General features: G+C 55.0%; 1 protein-coding gene across 1 annotated transcript in view; it reads left to right on the top strand.

Moving 5' to 3' along the window:
• Twist2 (twist family bHLH transcription factor 2) overlaps nt 1–21,686 on the top strand; it is a gene marked incomplete at its 5' end in the record, with an annotated part of 40,901 nt that continues 19,215 nt past the window's right edge. Inside the window, 1 exon segment of the mRNA XM_005411181.2 lies at nt 1–536. Coding sequence (XP_005411238.1) covers nt 15–497 — 483 coding nt within the window. The 3' untranslated portion in view covers nt 498–536.

Genomic DNA, 21,686 nt, shown 5'->3' with positions numbered 1-21,686 from the left:
GCCGGGCGGGCGCCATGGAGGAGGGCTCCAGCTCGCCCGTGTCCCCGGTGGACAGCCTGGGCACCAGCGAGGAGGAGCTCGAGCGGCGGCCGAAGCGCTTCGGCAGGAAGCGGCGCTACAGCAAGAAGTCGAGCGAAGATGGCAGCCCGACCCCGGGCAAGCGCGGCAAGAAGGCCAGCCCGAGCGCGCAGTCCTTCGAGGAGCTGCAGAGCCAGCGCATCCTGGCCAACGTGCGCGAGCGCCAGCGCACGCAGTCGCTCAACGAGGCCTTCGCCGCGCTGCGCAAGATCATCCCCACGCTGCCCTCGGACAAGCTCAGCAAGATCCAGACGCTGAAGCTGGCCGCCAGGTACATAGACTTCCTCTACCAGGTCCTGCAGAGCGACGAGATGGACAATAAGATGACCAGCTGCAGCTACGTGGCCCACGAGCGCCTCAGCTACGCCTTCTCCGTGTGGCGCATGGAGGGCGCGTGGTCCATGTCCGCCTCCCACTAGCGCCGCGCCACCCACGTCCGGACGGCCCCGCGCGCCAGGGTAGGTGCTGCGCGTGAGGGCGGGGGTCGCGCCCGGGGTGGCCGGGGCCTGAGCATCCCTCGGGAGCCAGATAGGGTGCGCTGTTCCTTCTGGCGACGCATGGGGGACCCCGGCGTCCCGGGGCTTTATGACACGGGTGCCTCCCGGGAAGCCAGCGGGGTCGGAGGGCGCTTTTAGACTGCCGTAATTGTATTCTTGTTGACGCGTGGGTATCTGTGGGTGATCGGGTGGGGGTGTGCATAGAAGAACCTCCTGGGCCGGCCAGGGCAGGGGTACGGTGGTCCGCTGCCCTGTGGGTCCATCCCAGCAGCGCCCAGGCCCGACTTGTGCCGGACTTGTGACCTCGCCCTCCTCCGGGAGGCCGCAGCGCGCGCTGCTCTCACAGGCACGCAGATCTCGCTGCTCCCGGCCCGTGCTCTGGGAGCCCGGCTGCTGGCGCCCTAGCCGGCCCAGGGAGGGCAGAGGTGCGGGCCCGCGGCGCCTGGCTTTACTTGGGGAGTGCGGGAGGACACTGCCCGGCGGCGCGGCGCGGGCTGCTCTTGATCATTGCGTGCGGGGAGCGCGGGAGACCCAGCCGGCCGAGGGTGCGGAGACGGGTGCACGAGGCAGGCAAAATGCACACAGAGGCGTGGAGGCCCGGGCTGCTGCCCGCAGGCACGTGGAGTCAGTGTAGACGCAGGAACCGGGGTTGCAGACCCAGCCTTGAACCTGGAGAGCTTGGAGGGGCCTCCCCTGCGCCGTGACTGGACATCCAGTGTCAGGGGTCCAGGCTGGGAAACGGGTTCGGGAAAAGGAGGTGGTGAGCGCCGGCTGGAGCGAGGAGAGGGCAAACACAACCCAGCTAGAAGGGCTGGTTTCCCGTGGAAAAGCACGCAGGGCTTCCTGTGCCGGCTCCCTCTCCCCAGACACCTCCAAGCCACTTAGGTTCCAGCCCAGGCGGAAAGTCCTGCTGCCCTCCCTTCCACCATGTCCTGGGCAGCGAAGGCACCAGGGACTTTCTCTGGGAAGGGTGTTGAAAATCCTACACTGTATGTTTTGGTTTTTCCTACACCTTATGGTGTAGGAAAGAGCTTTTTATTTAAAAAAAAAAAAAAAAAAGTCCGCTTCCCACAGAAAGGGTTTGATCACCAGCGACCCCATCCATCCCCCAAAACATTATTTCGTGTGGTCGATAGTACCTGTGAGCATTGCTGCGGCCGGAGGGTGATCCAGCCCAGGTGGGGTTTCTTTCTTCTTCCTGTTTTCATCTTTTATTCCTGTCACTGAAAATTCTTTTGATGAAGTAGTCCTCCACGCAAATGACCATTTTATAGTTTTAAAAAAGAATTTTTAACAAGATAACTTGTGGGAATCTTCTCTTGTCTTTGTCAGAAAACAGATGGGAAGTATCTCGGTCGCCTACTTCACCGGGAAAGAGAGTTTCGATTGGCTGAGCCCTAAATGCTGCAGCAGGACAATACATTAATTCTACTTTTTGCTGCCTAAATTCTGAACCTCTGTTAGTTACTTCCACTCACACTCTCACTATCTGTGGTTTACACCACGGCTGACGTAGGGACCAGCAGATGAGGAATGACATCTTCTTAAAACTCCCACGTAGAGCTTTATTTAAGAAAAATGTTGATAGAGTTATTGGTAAAACTCCCCTCCAGAAAATTATTGGAAACGAACACCAGGAATTATTACACTGATGCAAAAATTTAGTAGGAACACTTAAAATCCATTTTAAAATGATTATATTCTTTAAAACGAAGAGAATCAATTGTGGATAACAATGAAATGTTACATAAAATAAAAATGCAACGCCTGTGATAGATAAAGAAAAACTGTAAGCTTGTCTGGATTAAGCAGTCCTTAAAATATTAGCTAATGCTCATATCACAGATTGGAGAACACATGTTCTCTGTGTGGACGGATTTATTTTTATCTAATTGAATATAATGGCTAGCTTAGATAAACCAGTTTATTTGAATAAATATCCTCTACAAGAAAAGAAATATTTGATATACTAATGATTCGGGAACACTTTGGTTTTATTAAGCAGGCATGTTAGGCAAACATCTTTCTGTCCTCTGTTTTTAACCCATTAATATATTTAAGCATAAATACAGCCCAAATTAATTTGATTTCTTGGAAATGTTGCTAAACAGTGTTTATGTATTTGTAACATTTCCAAGGAGCATTAATTATACATATCAGCAGAAACATCTGGACTTTTCCGTAAGTTTTATGTCCTTTTGATGTCTAATGTGAAATATTTTCACATGTGTGAAAAAGCTGTGTCCAGATGAATGGCCGGAACAAAAATATCTAAGTTGTCTTTTGACGTAAAGACAAGGGCTGGAGCCAGGGGAGCTGGGCTGATTCTCGGGTTTACCCTGGTCCTCTTTGGCTCCGTCTTTAATTAGCCTAGAAGTCAGGTGTCTGCACAGTCAGCTGGATTCATCTAATTGAAAACTCTGGAAGGAGGGAGCAGGGTCAGAGCCCCCTGGCTTGGGGTTGGGAAGGTGACCGTTCCCTGCTAGATGCGTGTCCTCCTTGCTTCACAGTGGAAGAAAACATCTAGCCTCGCTAAGCACGCAGATTTCCAGCATGTGGCTGCGCTTGACAAACTCACTCTTTTGCGTTCTGAGAGCTTCCGGTTCCTTTGGAGAAAGTGTGTGCCCCGTCACCATCCAATACATGTGAGCCTGCCCTTACCCCTGAAAGCTTACTTCTTGGACGTGCTTGCTGAGCGCTACATGTGGGATGATCTCAAAAGAAAGTCAGTTCTTTGGAGAGAAGAATGGAAATGCAGAATCTCAGTGGAGCTTTTGATTGATGAGTGAGAAGTGGAATGCAAAGCGGAACCACCTGAAATATGGATAATGTTTTGATGGGTAAATACCCATCACCGAGTCTGTGGACGCGGCTGACTTCCGCTGTGTGGTGATCATCCTCTTAAATATCGCGCGTTACTTTCCCAACCTCAGATGAAGGAAATCGTGCTCCCCATCTGTGTGAATGGGGGTGCAGTGGGGACAGGACCTTATGATCTGCTATTTGAAGTCATTGGAAATATAGTTCTTCACTGAGGTTTTCTGAAAATGCCTGTTTTTCAGACAGGTTGTGAGCTTGAAAGAATCACATTTTCATCATCCTTGCTTGCCTATATCCTGAATAGACGGTGCAGATGTCAGATTCCTTTTGCCTGGCAGAAAAGATCATAAAGTAAACTCATTCTGTGCAGAGCACTATAACTCATAACTTGAGTTTAAATCTGGGCTTTAAAAAAAACAAATATTTTAATAAGCCAATTTTAAAGGCTGAACTTTTATGACAGTTTTTAAGCTCAGTATTTATATTAATGTATTCTCACTGGTGTCTTTAAGAAGCCTGTGAATGCAGGCTGGAATGTCTGTTTATGTTTGTGTCTTTTCCTGGGAAAGGATGGATGTGCTGCAAAAAGAAAAGCAAATGCAGCACTCTCCACTAGCAGAGAGTTCACGAAGGGGGCCATAAAATTCAAAGAAGAGATGGGTAAGTTACTGTGGCCAAGAAATGGAAAGCTATAAAGACGGAGCAGGATCTAAGAGATACACACATGGATGTTTTCAAAAGCAAAGCCAAGATGAAACACTAAAATCAGAAACTGCTTAGAAAGATATTCCCCGTGGTCACCTGAGCTTACACATGTGGTAAAAGTCCAAGGAACTAAACGTGCACACATGCACACGCACAGAGGCGTGTGCAACCCTGGTGACGTCTGAGTAAGTCCTGCCGCCGGCCCCGTGACACTTTCTTGGTTATGATCTTGTTCTAGAACTTGCCCACGTAAGATCCTTAGGGGAAATGAGTGAAGAGGATTAGAGGAATCTTTGTATATTATTTGCTAACAACTTCATGGAACTCTACAATTTTGTGAAAATTAAAAATTTTTAGAAAGGTGTCCCACAAAAATTTTAAATCTCTAAATGAGAAAATTTCACAAGGAATTATGACTGCTTTTATCTCAGAACAATCGACTAAACATCTACTTTGAGCAGAAGCCACATTTTTCTTCTTCCTGATGCCCTTTACATAATTGCACTTCTCTGGATGTGAGGGATCTCAACATATAATTAATCAGGGCTGACTCCTCATAATCATTAAACAGAGTAGCATTTCAGAAATGTAAGGACAGAGACACCAATTCAAACAGAAATACATATATTCCTGTACTACTAGGGAAAATATATCTTGAACCCCAAACTGATAAGCGTTTACATTTGGGATACTAAGTGTACATTGACTTTTATCAAATGTACACAAAATTCTAAATCTAATGATGTGTGGAATCATTTGCTGAGTGGGCAGAGATTGAAGTTTTGGTATTTGGAGTTATCCAAGGTGACAGGGAAGAGCACGGTGGAACAGACTCAAACCCTAAACTTTGCCTTGGGAATACAATTTGTGTTTCGGTTCAGTAGTAAACTTCTGCATGTGATTTAGCCAGGTTAAACTGTGCCTTAGCGGGATGTTCACTTCCGAAGGAGAAACATGCTAAAAAAAACAAAAAACAAAAAAACCCGCCGTGCCTCAGTTTACCCCAACAGCAGCACGTAAATAATTTTCATGCTGGTGCAACCTCGCTCCGCATGGTTGTTACATCAAAGAGAGACTTGGACCTGAAATTGGAAAAGACAGCATGTAACTGTATCCAACATGAGGGAAATTTTTGGTGGTTACTTGAAAATAGAGTCATTTTGAACCCAAACAGTGTTTGACATGCTTCACATATCTGTATTATTTCGCCCACAAGTCCATTGTTTAGAGGACTGTGCGGATCCTGTGATTATGACTAAGATGTAGCTTTGAGAGCCCAGGGTGCGGTGTCTGCTGAGTGTGTTCCTCAGGGCCCGGCCTCTGGCCTCCAGTTCTTCCCTGTGTTATGTGACCGGGGCTGAGTAGATATCCAAGCTTCCCCCAAAGCCTCATGCAGTGTGTCGAGTTCTAAGAGCAAGGCTTTAACACCGGACCAGGTCTCCTTTCTTCAGCTTCCCTGCCTGGCACTTAAGTGAAAGACGAAGATGAACTCTGAGAGCTTTCTGTTCTCAGAGTCAGTGATTCTGAAAAAGATCTCGGTTAAATTCACATCCAGCCTTAAAAAACAGCCGCCAGTGTCTTCAGGGCCACAGTGCGTGTAGCTGTGCTGGCTGCCGTTGGATTCCTGTTGTCCTGGTTCGATTTGATAGTGTGTTTGTTTGTGTCTGGACGTGCAGCTCTGGGGTGTGACGGTGAAGCTTTTGGACAGACACCTTGATTTTTATTAACCCTTTGACAGTACCCAAATGTCCGGCCATGCCCCGTGGCTGAGGTTTGTGGCACGGTGTGGCCTAGCCTTTCTGGAGCAGCTCAGTAGGGGAGGCGAGGGCAGGCACCCTCCTTGTTCTCGGCTGGAGAGGGCAGGGCTGGGAGACCCTGCTGCTGACCGGGAGGAGAAGAGAGGGGCGATGTTTGCGATTGGCACTGTTTTCCCTTGCTGTGCAGATGGGATGCTACCCTTGCCTTCCTGCCACACTCTCTGTGGCTTCTGATGGTTCTAGAGAGTTCGGCTTGCTCCAAGGCAGGTGGGGCTCCCTGGGTAGGAGGGGAACTGGTAACATAAACAAACTCCTGCAGGAAAACAGCCGAGGGTTTGCAGGCTCCGAGCTGCTGCCAGGGTGGGTTTCTTTGTGTTCCACTTTGGTTTCATGGTCTATAAGTCAAAACGCAAGCGGGCAGCATTTTCTTTCTGTCCCAGGGTCCGGACAGAATATTCTCGTTCTCTCAGTAGATTGCATTTGAAGGGTGGCAGCGGGCTCAGATGTCAAAAGCTAGCTTCCCTTGAACTTTTCGGACTTGGGGAGGAGAAATGCCTCCTGCCTGTCATTTAGTCAGATCCACGGCGGGATGGGCGAGGTTGGTCAGCCCGCAGGGTTTGCAAAGTCTGTGCTCACTGGGTCACTTCTGGGAAGCCTGTGTGAATTTTAAATGTCATTCTTAAGGAGATTGTTTTGTCTTGATAAATAAATAATAAGGCCATTGTTATTTCTTTGGGAAATGCCTTAATTACTACAAATTGGGAAGGAAAGGAGAGACAAAGGGTATTATTTTCTCTCTCAAATTGAGCGTCACTTGTCTCTGTTTACACAATTGGGGTTGATACAGGGAAAGGGTCTTCACTGAGGGTTAACGTCTCTGAAATTAAATAATTCCGAGCTACAGACTGCATGCATCCTCTGGCTCCTCCAGATCCTTAGGAGAGGCCCGCGTTTGATTTTCCTCCTTCCTCCTCATCTGTATGCACAGATGGGAATGCAAGAGCGAAAGATTTTATCATTCAGGTTTTTTCTCTCTGCTGAGCAGTTCTCCGGGAACCCTCTCCCACCCTCCCTGGCCCAGCACACACTCTTGTATTTATTATTCTTTAGCTGGGATGTCATCGTTTTAAAAATGACTGACCGAAGTATGAGGTAGAGGAAGAGCAGGCAGCCCAGGGTCAGACCCTCCCCCAGCAGTCAGGCAGGGAAGAAGCCCACCGTCCCAGGCGTCCTGTGCCCCAGAAGCTCCACGTGGGTCCAACCCCTCCCACCTGCATGCTGTGCTCCTTTTGTCATCAGCTGTCTTTACTGTTTTCTAGAAAAACAGTTTCACCGCTCCTAGGGAAAAAAAAAAAAACCCACCCTGAACCGCCGCCTGCATATTAAGAATCCCAATGCGTCTGTTTTTTGTCGATTTCTCTCCTGCAAAATGACTTGCTTCACCTATCCCAAAACTGCATGGGGCCCAGGTGTGACCCTGCCAGATGGTGCGTCTGGGCTGGGCCTTCAGGGTCCTTGCAGTCAGGCTGAGAGTTACGTGGATGCTGCTCGTGTGGTCCCTAAGGGGAAGACACAGCCCTCGCCCAGTGTAGGCAGCTGGTGCTTTCAGGACAGCATTAAGGGTATCAGCATTAATATGGTCACATTACTGCCAACTCCAGGACTCTCTTTTAGACAGTGTTTTGAGACTAGAGGTTGTCCTCTGCTTAGACATCAATCAGATAACGAGCACCATTACTCATGTCTGTGTTCGTTTCAGAGATGGTATTATGCCATCTTCTTTCCTGTTTTATTACATTTCAGAAATGGACTCTCTCACGGAATTTCAAGGTCTCATGCCGTCTCACTCCCTTGTGTGTCCTCGGCAGCTCTGTACATTCATCTGCCGTGTATGGTTTCTAATAGGAAAAGTTGACCTTTAAAGGAACGACAAGATAAAAGAGAAAATTGGGGTGCAAGCGGGGAAAGTGACACAGAGAATTCCACACGGAACCGGGCGTGGCGAAGGTTGGGCTTCAGTAAGAACTCGGAAGATTTCAGGCTCTGGTGGGCAGTGGGGGGGCCCCTGGGTTCTCCTCCAGGGCTGGTGGCGCGAGTCTGCCCCTCTGCCCTCGGCGACCCTCAGACACCCAAAGGCCAAGGTTTACCTGAACCAGCGCTGGCCTGCCTCCCCAGAGCAACAGCACCGTGGACGCTGCGAGCGCCTCAGGGCCGCCGCTGTGATGTTGCAGGCGGACACCTGGGCCTGGCGACGTGGCAAGGACCTGCAGGGCCTCCTCCTCTCACCCGCCCTCTGGTGCCAGCCCTGCCTATGAGCCCCCAGTCACGGTCCTGCCTCCAAGACCTGCCGCAGTCACAGCACTTCAGATGCCAGGGAGCACCAAGCAGGGCTGCTGCCTGTTGCTGAGAGACCTCAGAGGGGGCTTGGGGTCTGGGCTCCTCAGGATGGGCGATAAAGGCAGGGCCCCCGTGGGACTGTGTGGACCTCTCGGGACAGTGGGGGAAGCAAGAAGTAGGACCCCATGGGCTGCTTGCAAGTGGTATTCCACTGCCTAGAGCTTCTGGGCCTGGAGCCCCTGGAGCGCAGCGTCCCAGTGAGCCCCTCAGGGCGAATGGGAGCGCGGTAATTCAGGGCAGCTGGAGATGTAACCCCTGTGAAAGCCCTCCGCGCACCCCAAGACAGCAGCTGCCAAGGGAAGAGCATGCCTGGCTGCCACCGAGGTTAGGGGAAACAGAATCAGCCTGGTCTGCAGAGAGGCGCCAGACCAGCATACTGTCCTCTGCTGAGCACCCGGGCCTGGGCAGGAGCACCCCCGCAGGCGAGAGGGACGCCCGGCCGCTGGCAGAGCGCGCCCTGCAGGGTCCTCTGGGCTGTCTTGGGCGGCAGGCTTGCGCTGCGTTTCTCTGAAGGCTGTGGCAAGCGTTGTCGAGGTTAATTACATAATTTCACTCTTTCTGGCCAGAGGAGGGAAAGGGAGAGGCAGGAGGCCGAGCAGAGCTGGTGCTCGCGGTGCGCCCGGCCCGCCGAGGTCCTCGAGCCTGGAATGTCACTCCCTGCCTCTGAGGGCGCCCTGACACTTGCGGCCACACGGATCAGCGTGACTCCACTCTGGGTTTTATAATTAATTTAAGTCACTGTTTCCAGAATAAATCATGTTGCCTCTTTCCCTAGTGAACGTCTCTGATGTGCTGTTTTTCTAATTTGGGAAATTTTAATGAGAGAGAAACCAAAAGCTGCTGCTTTATAGGAGGCAGGCAGGGTCCCAGGGCACGGCGCTGGGCAGAGCCCGTGTGCTGTGTCTGGGCTCCCATCTGGAGCAGGACTTAGTGCCGTCCGACTGGGTGGAAAGTGCCTTCCTGTGCTTGACCTACACTGCCCTGTGTGGTCCTCCATTGGCCAGGCCTCTGGGCCTCAGTTTCCCCATCTGTAAAATGATAAAGTGAATTTCCATGAGCTTCTCAGCTACCACAATTCTAAGACAACGTGACCCAGCAATTTGGCTGCTAGGAGCACCTTTTCCAGAGCATGGAAAAGAGGTGATGAAACAAAACTGTGGACCCGGGGTCCATGTAGCCTCGCTCACAACAGCCAGAGGCGGAGACACCACCCGCGCCCATCACCTGAGGGAGAGAGGAGCCGGGAACTGCGCAGCTGGAAAAAGGAATGAGGTGCGATCTGCACTCCTTATGGTGGGATCGTGAAAACAACGCTGCAGTCAAGAAAAAGACTGCATCGCACAGCGCTTCATCTAAAGGAAGCCCCGGCATGGGCAAATGCACAGGGGCACAAGGCCCACTGGAGGATGCAGGGGTTGGTGGAGGGGACAGGTGCGGGGTGGCCGTGTGGAGTGGAGCGGAGTTCTGGGACTGGAGAGGGATGTTTTCACGGCAGTGAGGATGCGCCTGATTCCCTGCACCTGTGCTTTAAAATGGTTCCAGCGGTACACTGCATAATGTGTTTTACCACCACCACCACCACCATCTCTCTCTCTCTCTCTCTCTCTCTCTCTCTCTCACACACACACACACATACACACACACACACTGCTCTGACCCCAACCTCAAGTGTCTATTCCCCCTCATGACTCCACACTTTCCTTCCTAACACACATGCACAGAGCCAGCCAGCCCCCCGCCAGGAGCATGCGCTGCCCCTCTGCCTGCCCTGGTGAGCGGAGGGGTGGGTCACCGCGAAGCCTATCTAGCAAGCGCGCTCCGGGGACGGGGACCAGAAGAGCGGGTGTGGGATCCGTGCTGCTTGCCATCGGCCCAGAAGACAGCGCAGGAAGTGTTTTCCACACTGATGGAGGGGAGGCTCATGCCTGCCCTGCCCACCTGGGGGACGGAGAAGACCCTTGGAGTGCTGCATGGCACACGGTGGCACACGGCACCACCGGCATATCCGGCAGTGGGCTCTACACAGCCCAGCCAGTTCCCTGTGGATTAGGGCATTTCAGGCAGCCCAAGGCTCAGAGACCCTCACAGGGCTGGTGCCACCTCCAGGCCTGGAGACACCCACTCTTCTGGGTGAGGGCCACCAGGAGGCTGGTGCTGCATCTCTTAGGGCCTGCTGCTGGGTGTCTTCCCATCTTCCTTTACTCTTTTTATCTTTCCTTCCCTGGTCTATTAGCGCTTTCCAAGTGCCGATCCCCTGTGTCCTTGGGACGTGGTCTCAGCCGCCTCTCAGGAAGACGCAGGAGAGAGGCTGGGTTCTGCCGCTCATGGTGCCGACTCGTCGCCTTTCAGACACCGTTACTGTGGCGGTGTCGCATGACTTCGCACTGGGATGTTTCTGGAAACCTGACATGGCTCTGGGCCCGGGGCCGCGTCTGCCTCCGTGCTGGACCGAGGCGGTGCGTGCGATGTCTACCCGCTTCCCCGCCTGCCTGCCCCTGGGAGAGGGCCTGGGGCCGGACTCCGTGCTGGGGTGCTCCTGCCATGCTGTGAGTGTGCATGGCACCTTTGGGCTCATGCACAGGGTGTCCCTTTGCTCTCCCACATCCTTCTCACCCACCGTCCCCAAAGCCACCCGCTCAGCTTCTGCTTTCGCATAGGGAACTAACAGAAAGGCTCCCGGGAGCCCTCGAGGGCCGCATCCATTGTGTCCCTTTGAGGCCCTGTGTCTCTGTCCAGCAAGGCAGTCACTGTGACCGTGGCCACCCCGTGGCAGTGCTGGGGCGAGGTCCGGGGTCCGCAGAACACAATCCGGGGAATGAGGTGGCATCTCCCGGTTCTGGGGAGCTTCTAGTTCCTCGAACCAGTCGTCCTGAGACGGGCCAGCATGGCCGTAGGGAAAACTGTAACTTCAGCTAAATTAGAGTTGTAAACTTGTCTGTATCAAAAAAAATGGTAACAAAAATTTTTAAATGAAAAAATGTGTTTACAACCTGAGTTACAATGGGTCAGTATTCGTGTAAGACAAAGTGTTGAAAAGAGTTTTTGAAAAAGATAATTAGATAGAAAATACGGGGAAAAGCGGAACGCACACAAGAAACAGACGAAACAGGCCAATAAACAGACGAATGGATGTTTAACTTCAGCAACAGTTCAGAAACTTAGAAATTAGACAGGAGGCTACTGCTACCATCCCCGGTACTGAGGATGGTGCGGGTAGAGAGAGATGTCTTCTCTCTCCCAGTAGGAGAGAAACTAATTTTCCTAAAATGATTTTGATGCTAGGTAAGAGAGGCTTTCCCCTGGAAATCTTAAGGTGTGAGCAGTTTCACTTCAGGAATTCTTGTTGGCCTGGCAACACAGGGGTTCATTTCTGCTTTCCTGACGTTAGTAAGAAGTCTGAGTGTCCCAGGAAGTACACTGAACCCACTGCGGGCCGTCATGTGCAGGAGCAGCACCCAGCTAGCAAACTGCACGGTGAGGGACCATGTGTGACGTGGAGGCAGGGGGCAGCTTGGACAGCACATGACCCCAGGCTGGAAAATCTAAGCCCAGTGTGGTGGTGCACACCTGTAATCCCAGCACTTGGGAAGCTGAGGCAGGAGGATCCCTGTGAGTTTAAGGCCAGCCTGGGCTGTATAGTGAGACCTTGTCTGAAAAAAAAAGGAAGAAAGAAAGAAGGAAAGGAAATCAAAGTGTGCCCATGGATGGGGGTGTAGTCTGGAGATCGTGGCCAGAATGAGTGTCTAGAAGTAGATGTGCTGTGAGGAGGGCTCCCTCTCTTTCTTCCTGCTTTTCTCTATATCCCAAGCCCAGCCCCACCCGGGGTTCCTGGCACTGCAGGCTGCCCTGAGCCCTGTGTGCTCTATGCTTTTCCTGTGCATAGGACCGAGTTCAATTAGGCACAGTAAGTTATTAACTACAGTGACTAATAATAAAAGTAGAACAGGAATAACAATATCTTGCAGTAAAAGATATGTAATAGGGGCCGCCTCCCTCCCTCCCTGCCCCTCTCTCTCCCCACTTCACCGAGGACCAAAGTCTTTGGACTGGGGTTGACTGAAGAAATCGAGACCCTGGAAAGGGAAATGTGGGATGCGAGGAATACTGTATTCTAATTTTTTTTTTTTTGGTACCGGGAATCGAACTCAGGACCTTGCCTTTCCCAGGCAGGCGCTTGTGCCGCTGAACTATACCCTTGGGCCTGTATTCTAACTTTTTTTTTTTGCAAACACTTTGCCTTGCTTTTGCAATTTGGAGAAACAAAGGCAGAGGTTAAAGGCAGGAGGGATGTGCACAGCCAGCCCTTCCCTCAAAGGACACGCCCTCAGGCCCTTGCCCAAAGGGTGTGCTTGCAGCCCCGCTGCTGACCGCGGACGCGTCCTCCCTGGCCTCTCCCTGGTGTCACTGTCTACTGCAGCACAGAGGAGGCAGCCCAGTGCAGCGTGCCTGCCCAGCACGTCCGAGGCCCCGCTTGATCCCCACCCCTCCAGACAGCCTCATCCACCAGCCCAGCAAAGAGGAAGAGCTTTGCGAGGTCTGCGTTCCTGCCTTCTGCGGCCAGAGCTTCAGGCTGTCTCCAGCCTCAGGGGTGCTTTCCGTGCCAGGACAGTGGATCCCTCCGTGTGGCCCAGCCTGCTCCCCCTGGGTGCTGATGGTGTCCTCGGGCCTTGCGCTTCGGTCGTCTGCAAAGCTGCCTTGCAGCCGGGCTCCTCGCAGGGCTGAAGTCCCCGCTGCTCCCGTCCGCTTGTCTGCGCAGCGCAGATGTCAGCGTCCTTGTCCGTCCCTGTGCTAATCCTCTCTCTGTACTTGGGAAAACGTGGTCTTAATCGCAAAGCACTTCGGATCTGTGGAAGCAGGAGGGAAAAGTGCAGCTGACTCCCTAGTTATTGCCCTAACTCACACTGAGAAGCGGCTTTGACTCAGTGCTGGCGGCCAGAGAGACGGCCCCTCCCTCCGCAGGGGTCGGTGCTGGCTCCTCCTGGGATTGGGTGTTAGTGTCACTCAGCACCCGGCAGCCCCCTTCTCACCTGCACCCCATGTCCCCCACCCTCAGGACCCAGGACCTGGCCATCACAGCTTCCTCTGGGGACAGATCCTGAGCCCGAGACCAACCCACTCCAGTCCCGCTTCCTCTCGGGTTCAAGCCTCATCCAGTGCTCGTCAGCCCTGTCCTCTAGCTCTCCGGGACACATGGGACGCAAACTTCTGACAACTCTGGGGCCCACCCTTGCCTGGCAACCAAATCGTCCTTGAGTGAGGACTGACACATTTTCCCTCAGGAGCAGGAGGTGGCTGTGGTGGGGGATCCCGGGAGAGCTGGGTCCCCCTTCCCGAGGCTCCACTGAGGGCTCATGCTCCCCCTAATCTGCAGCCGTAAACCACAGATGCCTTTTGCTGTGAGATGTCCGGAAAGCAGAGGTCCATCCCCGCCATGGGCCTCCTGCATGAGTCAGAGCCGAATGGGAGCCGAGGTGACTCAGAGCAGGGCTTTTTGTCTTGGGCTGTGCAAATAAACAAAGCTTGAATGGGCGTCCATGGGTCAGGTCCACCCGGCAGGGTGAGCTGGAGGAAGGCTGGACTTCGGGGACTGACCCAGGCTTCGGGGTGCTCTGGGGAGGCTCCGCCCCAGGTTTGCTTGCCTGGGGTTTCTGTGCAGACGAGGGGAGCCCTCCAGGGTGAGGCTCGGCCATGCACATGTCCCCATCCTGTGTGTCTGTGCTCCTCAGTCCCTCTCCACCGGACCCTCTGCAGGGTGGGGGCGGGCTCGCAGGGAGACCTCTGGTCCGGGTTGTTTCTGACAGTAGAGGACTGCAGGCTCTAAATGCAGCATCAAGGGGCTCCCCAGGGGAAGCGCTGGCCCTGGACCCCAGCCCAGCCTCTGCCGGCCTTTCCTACATGCATGCCAACCTCTTCCAAGTGGCCTGGCTTGTCTGCCGCTGGTCCCGCCTCCCGGCACCTGGGTTGGGATTCACCTTGGCAGACTAGGTAGGACTTATCTCAGACATGGGAGCCCCAGGTCCAGAAACAGGCAGGTTACTCCCCCGCCCCAGCCCCAGGTCCCTGCCTGGACGTCTCTTGGCCCCGGGAGACCCGGCCAAGCCCGTGCCTGCAGACAAAGCCTTTCAGTGTACAGCATACAGGGAGGAGCAAAGTGACGTTTCCAGTCACCCCTGGCAACCAGGCACACCAGTCACGCATCACCCAGGGGCTCCAGTCACGGTGGCATCTGGGGTCACCTGTCCAAGCACCGGTCTGGTGTGTCCTTACACTGCTGATGGGAGAATGCACGTAGTGCACCCCGCGCTGTGGTATTGCTGGGCCCCGCCCAGCGTCCGTTCCCTTAACTGATCCGATGCCCAGCAGGACGACCACCCACCCAGCACAGCCCTGGGCCCTGGCTGTTCTGCTGGGCAGCACCTCTGAGCCTGGCACCTCTGGTCACGGTCCCCCCAGGCCAGGAGCTCCCCTGGCTCTGCCCCAGTACAGCCAAACTAGAGTCAGGGCAGGTGTGAGCAGTGCCTGCAAGAGCGAGGGCGGAGAATAAACGCATCCAAGTGCCCGTCCGCGGATCACGCTCTCCGGTGGTCTGAGTCTGCCGCTCTCGCTGGCGGAACGCTTCTCCTGACCGCCGCCAGCACCTGCTTGAGTCCCTCCTGGTGCGTTCCTCCAACCCTGGTCTGCCTGCCCCCTGCGGGCACCGTTGGGACTGTCTCAGCCACGCCCAGCACGTCATTGTACATAGGCATGCTGGGACCATGAGAATTCGGGGCGGGGGTCATGGGGGACCCTGTTTATCTACCAAGTACACAAAGAAACCATTTCACATCTGGGGCGCAAACATGCATTTTCTCTGGGACAGAAACGCATCTGTGATTCACAGCTCCTGGCTGCTGGGGGGTGGGGGGGTGCTCCTGGCAGCCAGGTCTCGTGTGCCCCGAGAACGGAAACGCTCTCGCCTTTCTTCCGGGCTGGGTCTGTTGGAGAGCAGAGGGCTGCAAAATGGGAAGGGTCCCAACCTTGACACTCCAGAAGGAGAGAGACAGAGAGACAGAGACAGAGAGAGACAGAGAAAGACAGGCAGAGAGAACAGGCAGTGCAGCTTGCAGGGGAGATACTGGGGAGAAGAGGTGAGAAGGGAGGGCATGGGGGTGCCCTTCACAGGTGGCAGAGTGCCTGCCGGAACGCTCTGCCCAGGCCTGGCAGCACAAGAGCTACCAGCAGACACGCCCTTGAGGACCGACGTGTGCCTAGCGGTGAGCTGTGTCCCCGCTTGGGCTGGATGACAGGTGTGTGCTGTGCTCTGCTATGTGTTAACGCCTCGGTACTCCCTCCTCGGGGACAGCTGTCGGGCAGGGAGGCTGACGGAGGTGGCAGGGGTGGGATCCACAGCCCTGGCACAGGCCACTCACAGGAAGCTTGGGCCGGGGATGAAGGCCAGCGGCAGGCGTCCCAGGGCCCAGCTGGGAGGGGGCCCAGCCCACCTAAGCCTGATCAGTGAATGAGGGGTTGAACGGGTGGCCCGTGACGAGATCCCCAGGAAAACCGCAGTCCAGGAAGCTACCAGCACTCCGAGTCAGCACCCTGACAGTGCAGCGGCCCCGGAGACCAGGTCCCTCTGGTCCAAACCCTCAGGGTCCCTTAGGACCCGCGGCACCTCTCAGCGGTGGGGCTCCTGCTGCCGCCCGGGGGCTCCAGGGCAAGGTGCTGACCCCTGGGCACAGTGTTAGTGCGGATGGGGCTCTTCAGGGCCTGGCCTTCGCCAGCTGGGGCTGCAGCAGGTGCCCTCCAGGTCCCTGTGACCCCCACCTCAGGTGGCGCTGTTGGGGCTCAGTCTGGTGGAGGGACGGAAGGACTGACCCACGGGGTGCGGGCTGTGCGGAGCCGGGCACCCTGCACAGGAGTGCCTTGCAGCCGGAACCCCCAAGCGCGCTGGTGATGGGGCCAAGGGTTGCTCACCTGCATTTTCCAGAGGGGAGAGGCATTGGTGGGCTGCACACAAGGCCTGCCTTCCTGCCCCGAGGCATAGCCCGTCTCCAGCTTGCGGGCCCTGTGCTCGGGGAGGGACCCTCTGTCCCGCGCTCCTGAGGATCTGCCATTGGTGCTGCCCTCATGGTGTGGAGGTCTGGGGGCATGAAGAAAAGCACAGTCCACGGCTCAGGCCGGCGGGGCCGAGTGATGAGGACAGTGATGCTGTCAAGGCAGCCGTGTTGCACCAGATGGCTCACGTGGGCACCGAGGAGCAGAGAGCTTACGCTGCATCCTTGCGGTGGTCGAGGCCTGGGAGGATTCCAGAGAGAGAAAGGTGTTGACTCACGCGAAGCCACAGGCACAGGGCCAGATCAGCGCCGGGGGCAGGAGGCCCTGGGAGCAGCGATGCCACGCAGGTGGTGTGGCTCCTTCCCCGCCACAGAGACTGGACTCCCGCTATTCAAGGACAACCGGGGCGTCTCATACATGTCAGGAGACAAGCAGCAAACGCAGAAAGAGACATGCTGTGTCAGGCATCACCGCCTCTGCACATCCAGGCCACAGTCAGTGTGAGAAGCGGCTTGTGGGGTGGGAGAGAGCCCTGCAGGCTGGGCATCTGGAAAGTTGAGGTCCAGATGTTCACAGAACCCGACCACGAGCCCAAGTCAGGCAACCAGGGTGAAAATAATAGACCACGGCTGGAAGAGACATTTCTCCTCTGAGGGAACAAGAGCCGCCTACAACCCTGTGTGAAGAGGTGGCTCGGTCTCTAGGGAAGTGCAGTCAGGGCGGCTCTCAGAACAAGCCAGGCCGGGAGGACTTCCTGCGCTCCCCAGGAAACAGGAGAGCAAGACAGGCGACTTCAGAAAAACACCTGTGGTGCTGGGACGGACGGGGTGGGGACGAGGACGGACGAGGAGCAGAGTCTGGCAGGGAGAATGTCCCCAGCCTCAGCACACGCCATTTCCCAAGTCCAGCTGTTCATCACAGAAGCCAGGGACGGCAACGCCTCCGTGGCCTCCACCCGTAACATTGACTTCTACTTTTTTGCAAAAGAACGTCAAGTGACTCAGACGGATATTGTAGACCCAATGATGTGGAATGAGAAAAGAGTACTGCTTGTGAGAGTTAGAGGCCCACAGCAGTAAGTCCAGTTCTGGAGAAATTAGATTTTCCTTTTCTGAACTCAGGACACGTGAGGATGGAGCCAAGGTGTCTGGGCGGCGGTGTCCTTGGCTGGCCACCGAGCTCCCAGGTGACCAGCCCTGCCTGGGAAGGGCGGACATCATCGTCGTTTACAAAGGCGGCCCAGCCCCACACTTGCTTGGCCGACTCACTCTTCCTGCCCCACGGGCTGTGTCCTCCGAGATGCCCGCTGGGGAGACCTCAAGAGGGAGATTCTCTGCTGGGTGGATGTGGACCTGTGTGTTATCTGCAGTGTGGGGCCAGTGCACAGCGGTGCCCCGGTTCCCAGGCTGGGCAGGGGGACAGGGGTGCAATAAGGGTAATGGTGGCTTCTGCAGAGTGAGGTGGGAACCCCGGCTTCTGTGAGCTGGACTTGGGTGCTGAGACGCCCAGCTCATCCTGACAGGCACAGGCATCAGACCTGGGGACAGCCATGGTCACTGCTGCCGCCGTCCCCGTGGCCCTGGCACAGTGCCTCCGGGCTCAAGGTGGGGAGTTCCCAGACGTACAGGGGTGTGTGCTCGGCACAGAAGACGTTGTCCCCTGAGGGGACACTGGTGTCAGGGTGTGCCCTCGGGAACAGTGGTGCCCTCACAGCTTCACCGCTCCTGCAGCCCCCAGGCCCCCTGTGCACCCTGGGGCTCCAGGCTCGTCCTCCCTCTTCCCCAGGTCCACCCCATTCCCCGCCCCCCGGTAGCAGCACCCGAGATTTCTGTTCCCCTTCTTCCTTGTTCCCCTCCCCCCCCAAGTTCCCATGATGACAGCAGCCGCTGGTCTTGGTCCCCTCAGGCCCCTGTCTCTTATCTGAAGCCCAGCACCTACTGGTGAAGGGCCGCGTGTCAGCCTGGCCTCCCTGCTGCGTCCAGGACGAGGGGTCTGTCTGTGGCTCACAGACCTCTCACACACCTCTTACACATCAGCCTGACACACGGCGCCCTCCTCTCTCATACCTGTCCCTGGACGGTGTCCCCGTCAGAGGAGAGACACACTGCAGTCATCTCAGTGTCTCAGCCCTGAGCAGCGGGGCTCAGCATCTGCACGGGGACCCCTCTGAGCTGCAGCTCCATCCTCAGGACCAGCGGAGCCGAGCCATGCCCCAGCTGTGGGCTCGGGCCCTCTGCCCACAGCCTTCAGACTTCTGCAGAAATAGGCACATTCAGACGGTGAGTCCAGCAAACTGTTGAGGTGCCAGAGACCTAGGGGGCATCTGCTGGGACCCCGTGTGCCTGTCCCTCACTCCCTTTCCCTGTGGGAGCACTTGAGTCACCTGCCCGCCCCCCGCGGGATGGAGCCCCATGCCACAGGTTCCGGTTTGGGGTTCTCCATCTGCCAATGGACCCTCCCCGTGGGTCACGGTCCTCATCCATGGACGCGATGATGTCCCATAGATGCAGAAGGAGCAGAAATGCATGAAGGTGATTGAGGGAGAAGCTGACTGGAGGATCTGGAAGGGCAGAGCAAGCCTATCGTAGAGGGATTTACTTTTCTCTCCCCGTCAGAAGGCTCAGGAAACGCAGAGAAGATTCAGGACCATCTTTGGCTCTCTGGCGAAACGCAGAGAAGATTCAGGACCATCTTTGGCTCTCTGGCTCTTAGAGGGGCTGGTCCCACCCGGCAAGGCTTACTAAAGAGGTGGCCATGTGGGCCCGTTGCTGTCTCCGGCCACACTGGAGCGAGCATTTTGACAAGATGGACATTCTTCCCTTCAAGAAGCCCCCGACTGCAGAACAACGGAAGGTCCAGCCACAGGTCCTAGCCAAGGAGAAAGCTGTGTCCGAGACCTTTAACTGGGCTTTCCTTGGGGACAGGTGGACCCCTGGCCTCCAGAGGCTTCCTGTCTGGGGGGAGGACACTGGGAAGAGGATGAGACACTGAGGAAGCATCCCGACGAAGGGACCCGTTGCTCTATCCTCGAGGAGCTGGGCGTGGCTCGTTGTCTGGGGACCAGGTGGAGCTGCTCACCACCTAGAACGGGGCCTGAAGTTTACAAACAAATGGGAGCAAGGGAGAGCCATGAGCTCCAGCGCCCCACCAGGGTCACAGGAGTGCCGTAAATCAGGACGACCCCGAGAAGGCAGTCCCTGGGCTGAGTTCCTGGGGGTCACAGGTCTGTGCATATTTCTCGCCTGGAAAGGTTGCCTCAAAGGTCCCTGCAAAGCCCCCTGGATGAGCACAGGCTTGTCCCCAGGGAAGGGCTGACTTTGGAACATTCTTATGCAATAGGGACAAAATAAATGGAGGACAAGGAAGAGGGTTGCTCACGGGCTCTGGCATCTACTGGGGGCTGGGGCTGGGGTGCGGGCAAGGCTGGGCCTCAGGCTCCAGGCCAGAGTTCAAGTCCTCAGTCCCTTACTGGCTGTGGGTGCAGGGACCTTGGAGAAAGGAAACCCATGCAGCTGGCGGTGGGCTGTGCTCACCAAAGGCTGCTGGCTTACTGCCACTGCGCCCTGGGGTGGGTGTGCCTATGACGAAGACCAGAGCCTCCCCCTAGGGCTCTCGGTGACAGCCAAGCCTCCGGGATGGAATGCAGTTGGCAGCCAAGCAGCTCTGATGCCACCAGAGAACTCGGCTTCTTTCTCTTGAGAAAGTCAACTCTGGGAAGCAAGGACCCTGGAGAAATGTAAGGGCCTTGGACAGAGACGTCAGCTCAGTGTTTGCGTTTGGCCAAATCCTTCTCCTTTCCGGTGTTGGCCTCCCTGAGATCAGGCACCCCTGGGGTCAGCTGAGGATGCAGCAAGGGCAGCGAGACAGTGTCCCCCGTCTAGGATGGCCTCATCAGGACAGGGACAGGCGCAGAAGCGAAAATGTTCAGAGGCTTCATCATAGCACACCAGCAAATGCTTTTAGCCTGTATTTCTCACTGGGAGCTCAGGGTAGAGTCTAGGCAACGTAGGAAAAATAAACCCAGCAGTACTTCAAAAGAATAAAACACCATGTACAAAGTGCATCTATGTATGGAGAACAGGGTAGTTGAATGTTTACACACCTTTGCTGGATTTTGGACACACTTTGGCAATATATGTTAAAAGCATTTACGTTGTGGTCTCTCACTCTTTCATGCAGTCATGAACCAACGGGCATCCCAGGCGTCTGGGTGGGAGTCGGGACACTTGTTCCAAGCTTTTAAAGAGATTCTACGAAACAAGAAAAGGAAGCGGAAATGGGCCCACTGGAAAGCAAAAGATAAAAATACTATCAGTAGGTGGTCCGATTGTCGATCAGGAACCCTGCTGCCGCACCGTCACCCAAATAAATGCTTTCAAATCAGTAGGACTGATGAACCAGCTAGAATGGAGGCCAGTTCCACAGTTTAAAACAATTTTTAAATTACAAGATGTTTGCCGTCCGCAGCGACCACAGTCCTCTCGGGAGCTGGTTCGGGACATAACTCCTCCTCTTCCTCGCTCTTCTCACGCGCCCTTCCCTCCCCACTCCCTTGGTCTCTTCCAGTTCCTCAGGGAAGGTAAATTTTTAAACACTCTTCTGTGTAACAACAGTATCTGAATGGATCCTACAATGAAGCAAAAAGATGCCATTTGCAAAAGCAAAAAATACACACCACCTCACATGTGCTTCGCTTGGGAACTTGTGGGAGGGACGCTCTCAGCGGGGGACTCCAACAGGAGACGGTTTTGAATGAATAGCTCTAATTAAGCAGAGGCTTTTTGGAAATACATATCCTCCTGGACGTGGGCTTTCTTCCCAAATCCTTTATTGAATGAAGTTTGTAATGCAACAGGATTACGCTCAGGTGTGTGTAGGAGGCCTGGACAGCAGGAGGAGCCTGGAATTCATGAAGAGGAGAGCTGAGAAGGGTGGTTTGCAGCAGACCCTGCTCCGGAGCACAGCCATTTGTCAGAGAGCACCGTGCTCCCTGGAGTCGCTGTCACTCTCCCGTCCTCCTGCAGCTCTCCGGTCTGGAGTTAAGGGCTGCCAGAGTAGAAACAGGAAGAAAACAAGCAGCGACTCCCTGCCCCAGCGCAGCAGGCCCAGAGGCTTATTCAGGCCGTGGGAATCGGAGGACCGTCCTGTCCTGGAGCGTGTCAGAGATGGGAGGGACGTGGGTCACTTCTTGCCCCAGCTGTTGGGCTCTGACAGAGTGCAGGCAGCAGCCCGGGTCGATCTTTCTCCCAGGTAAAATTGCGCTCTCCTCTTTAACTTGGAGTCTATTCTTTTTAGGAGACAATACCAAATGCACACATTTCACCAAGAACGATAGCGGCAGCACAGGTTTAATTCTAGACAGCTCCCATGGCTGCCTGTGACCACACCGTGTGAC

This window comes from Chinchilla lanigera, unplaced genomic scaffold (genome assembly GCF_000276665.1).
Source record: "Chinchilla lanigera isolate Chin_1 unplaced genomic scaffold, ChiLan1.0 scaffold00141, whole genome shotgun sequence".
Classification (NCBI taxonomy): domain Eukaryota; kingdom Metazoa; phylum Chordata; class Mammalia; order Rodentia; family Chinchillidae; genus Chinchilla; species Chinchilla lanigera.
The sequence above is the reverse complement of the archived record's forward strand: the minus strand, read 5'-3'. Positions and strand labels throughout refer to the sequence as shown.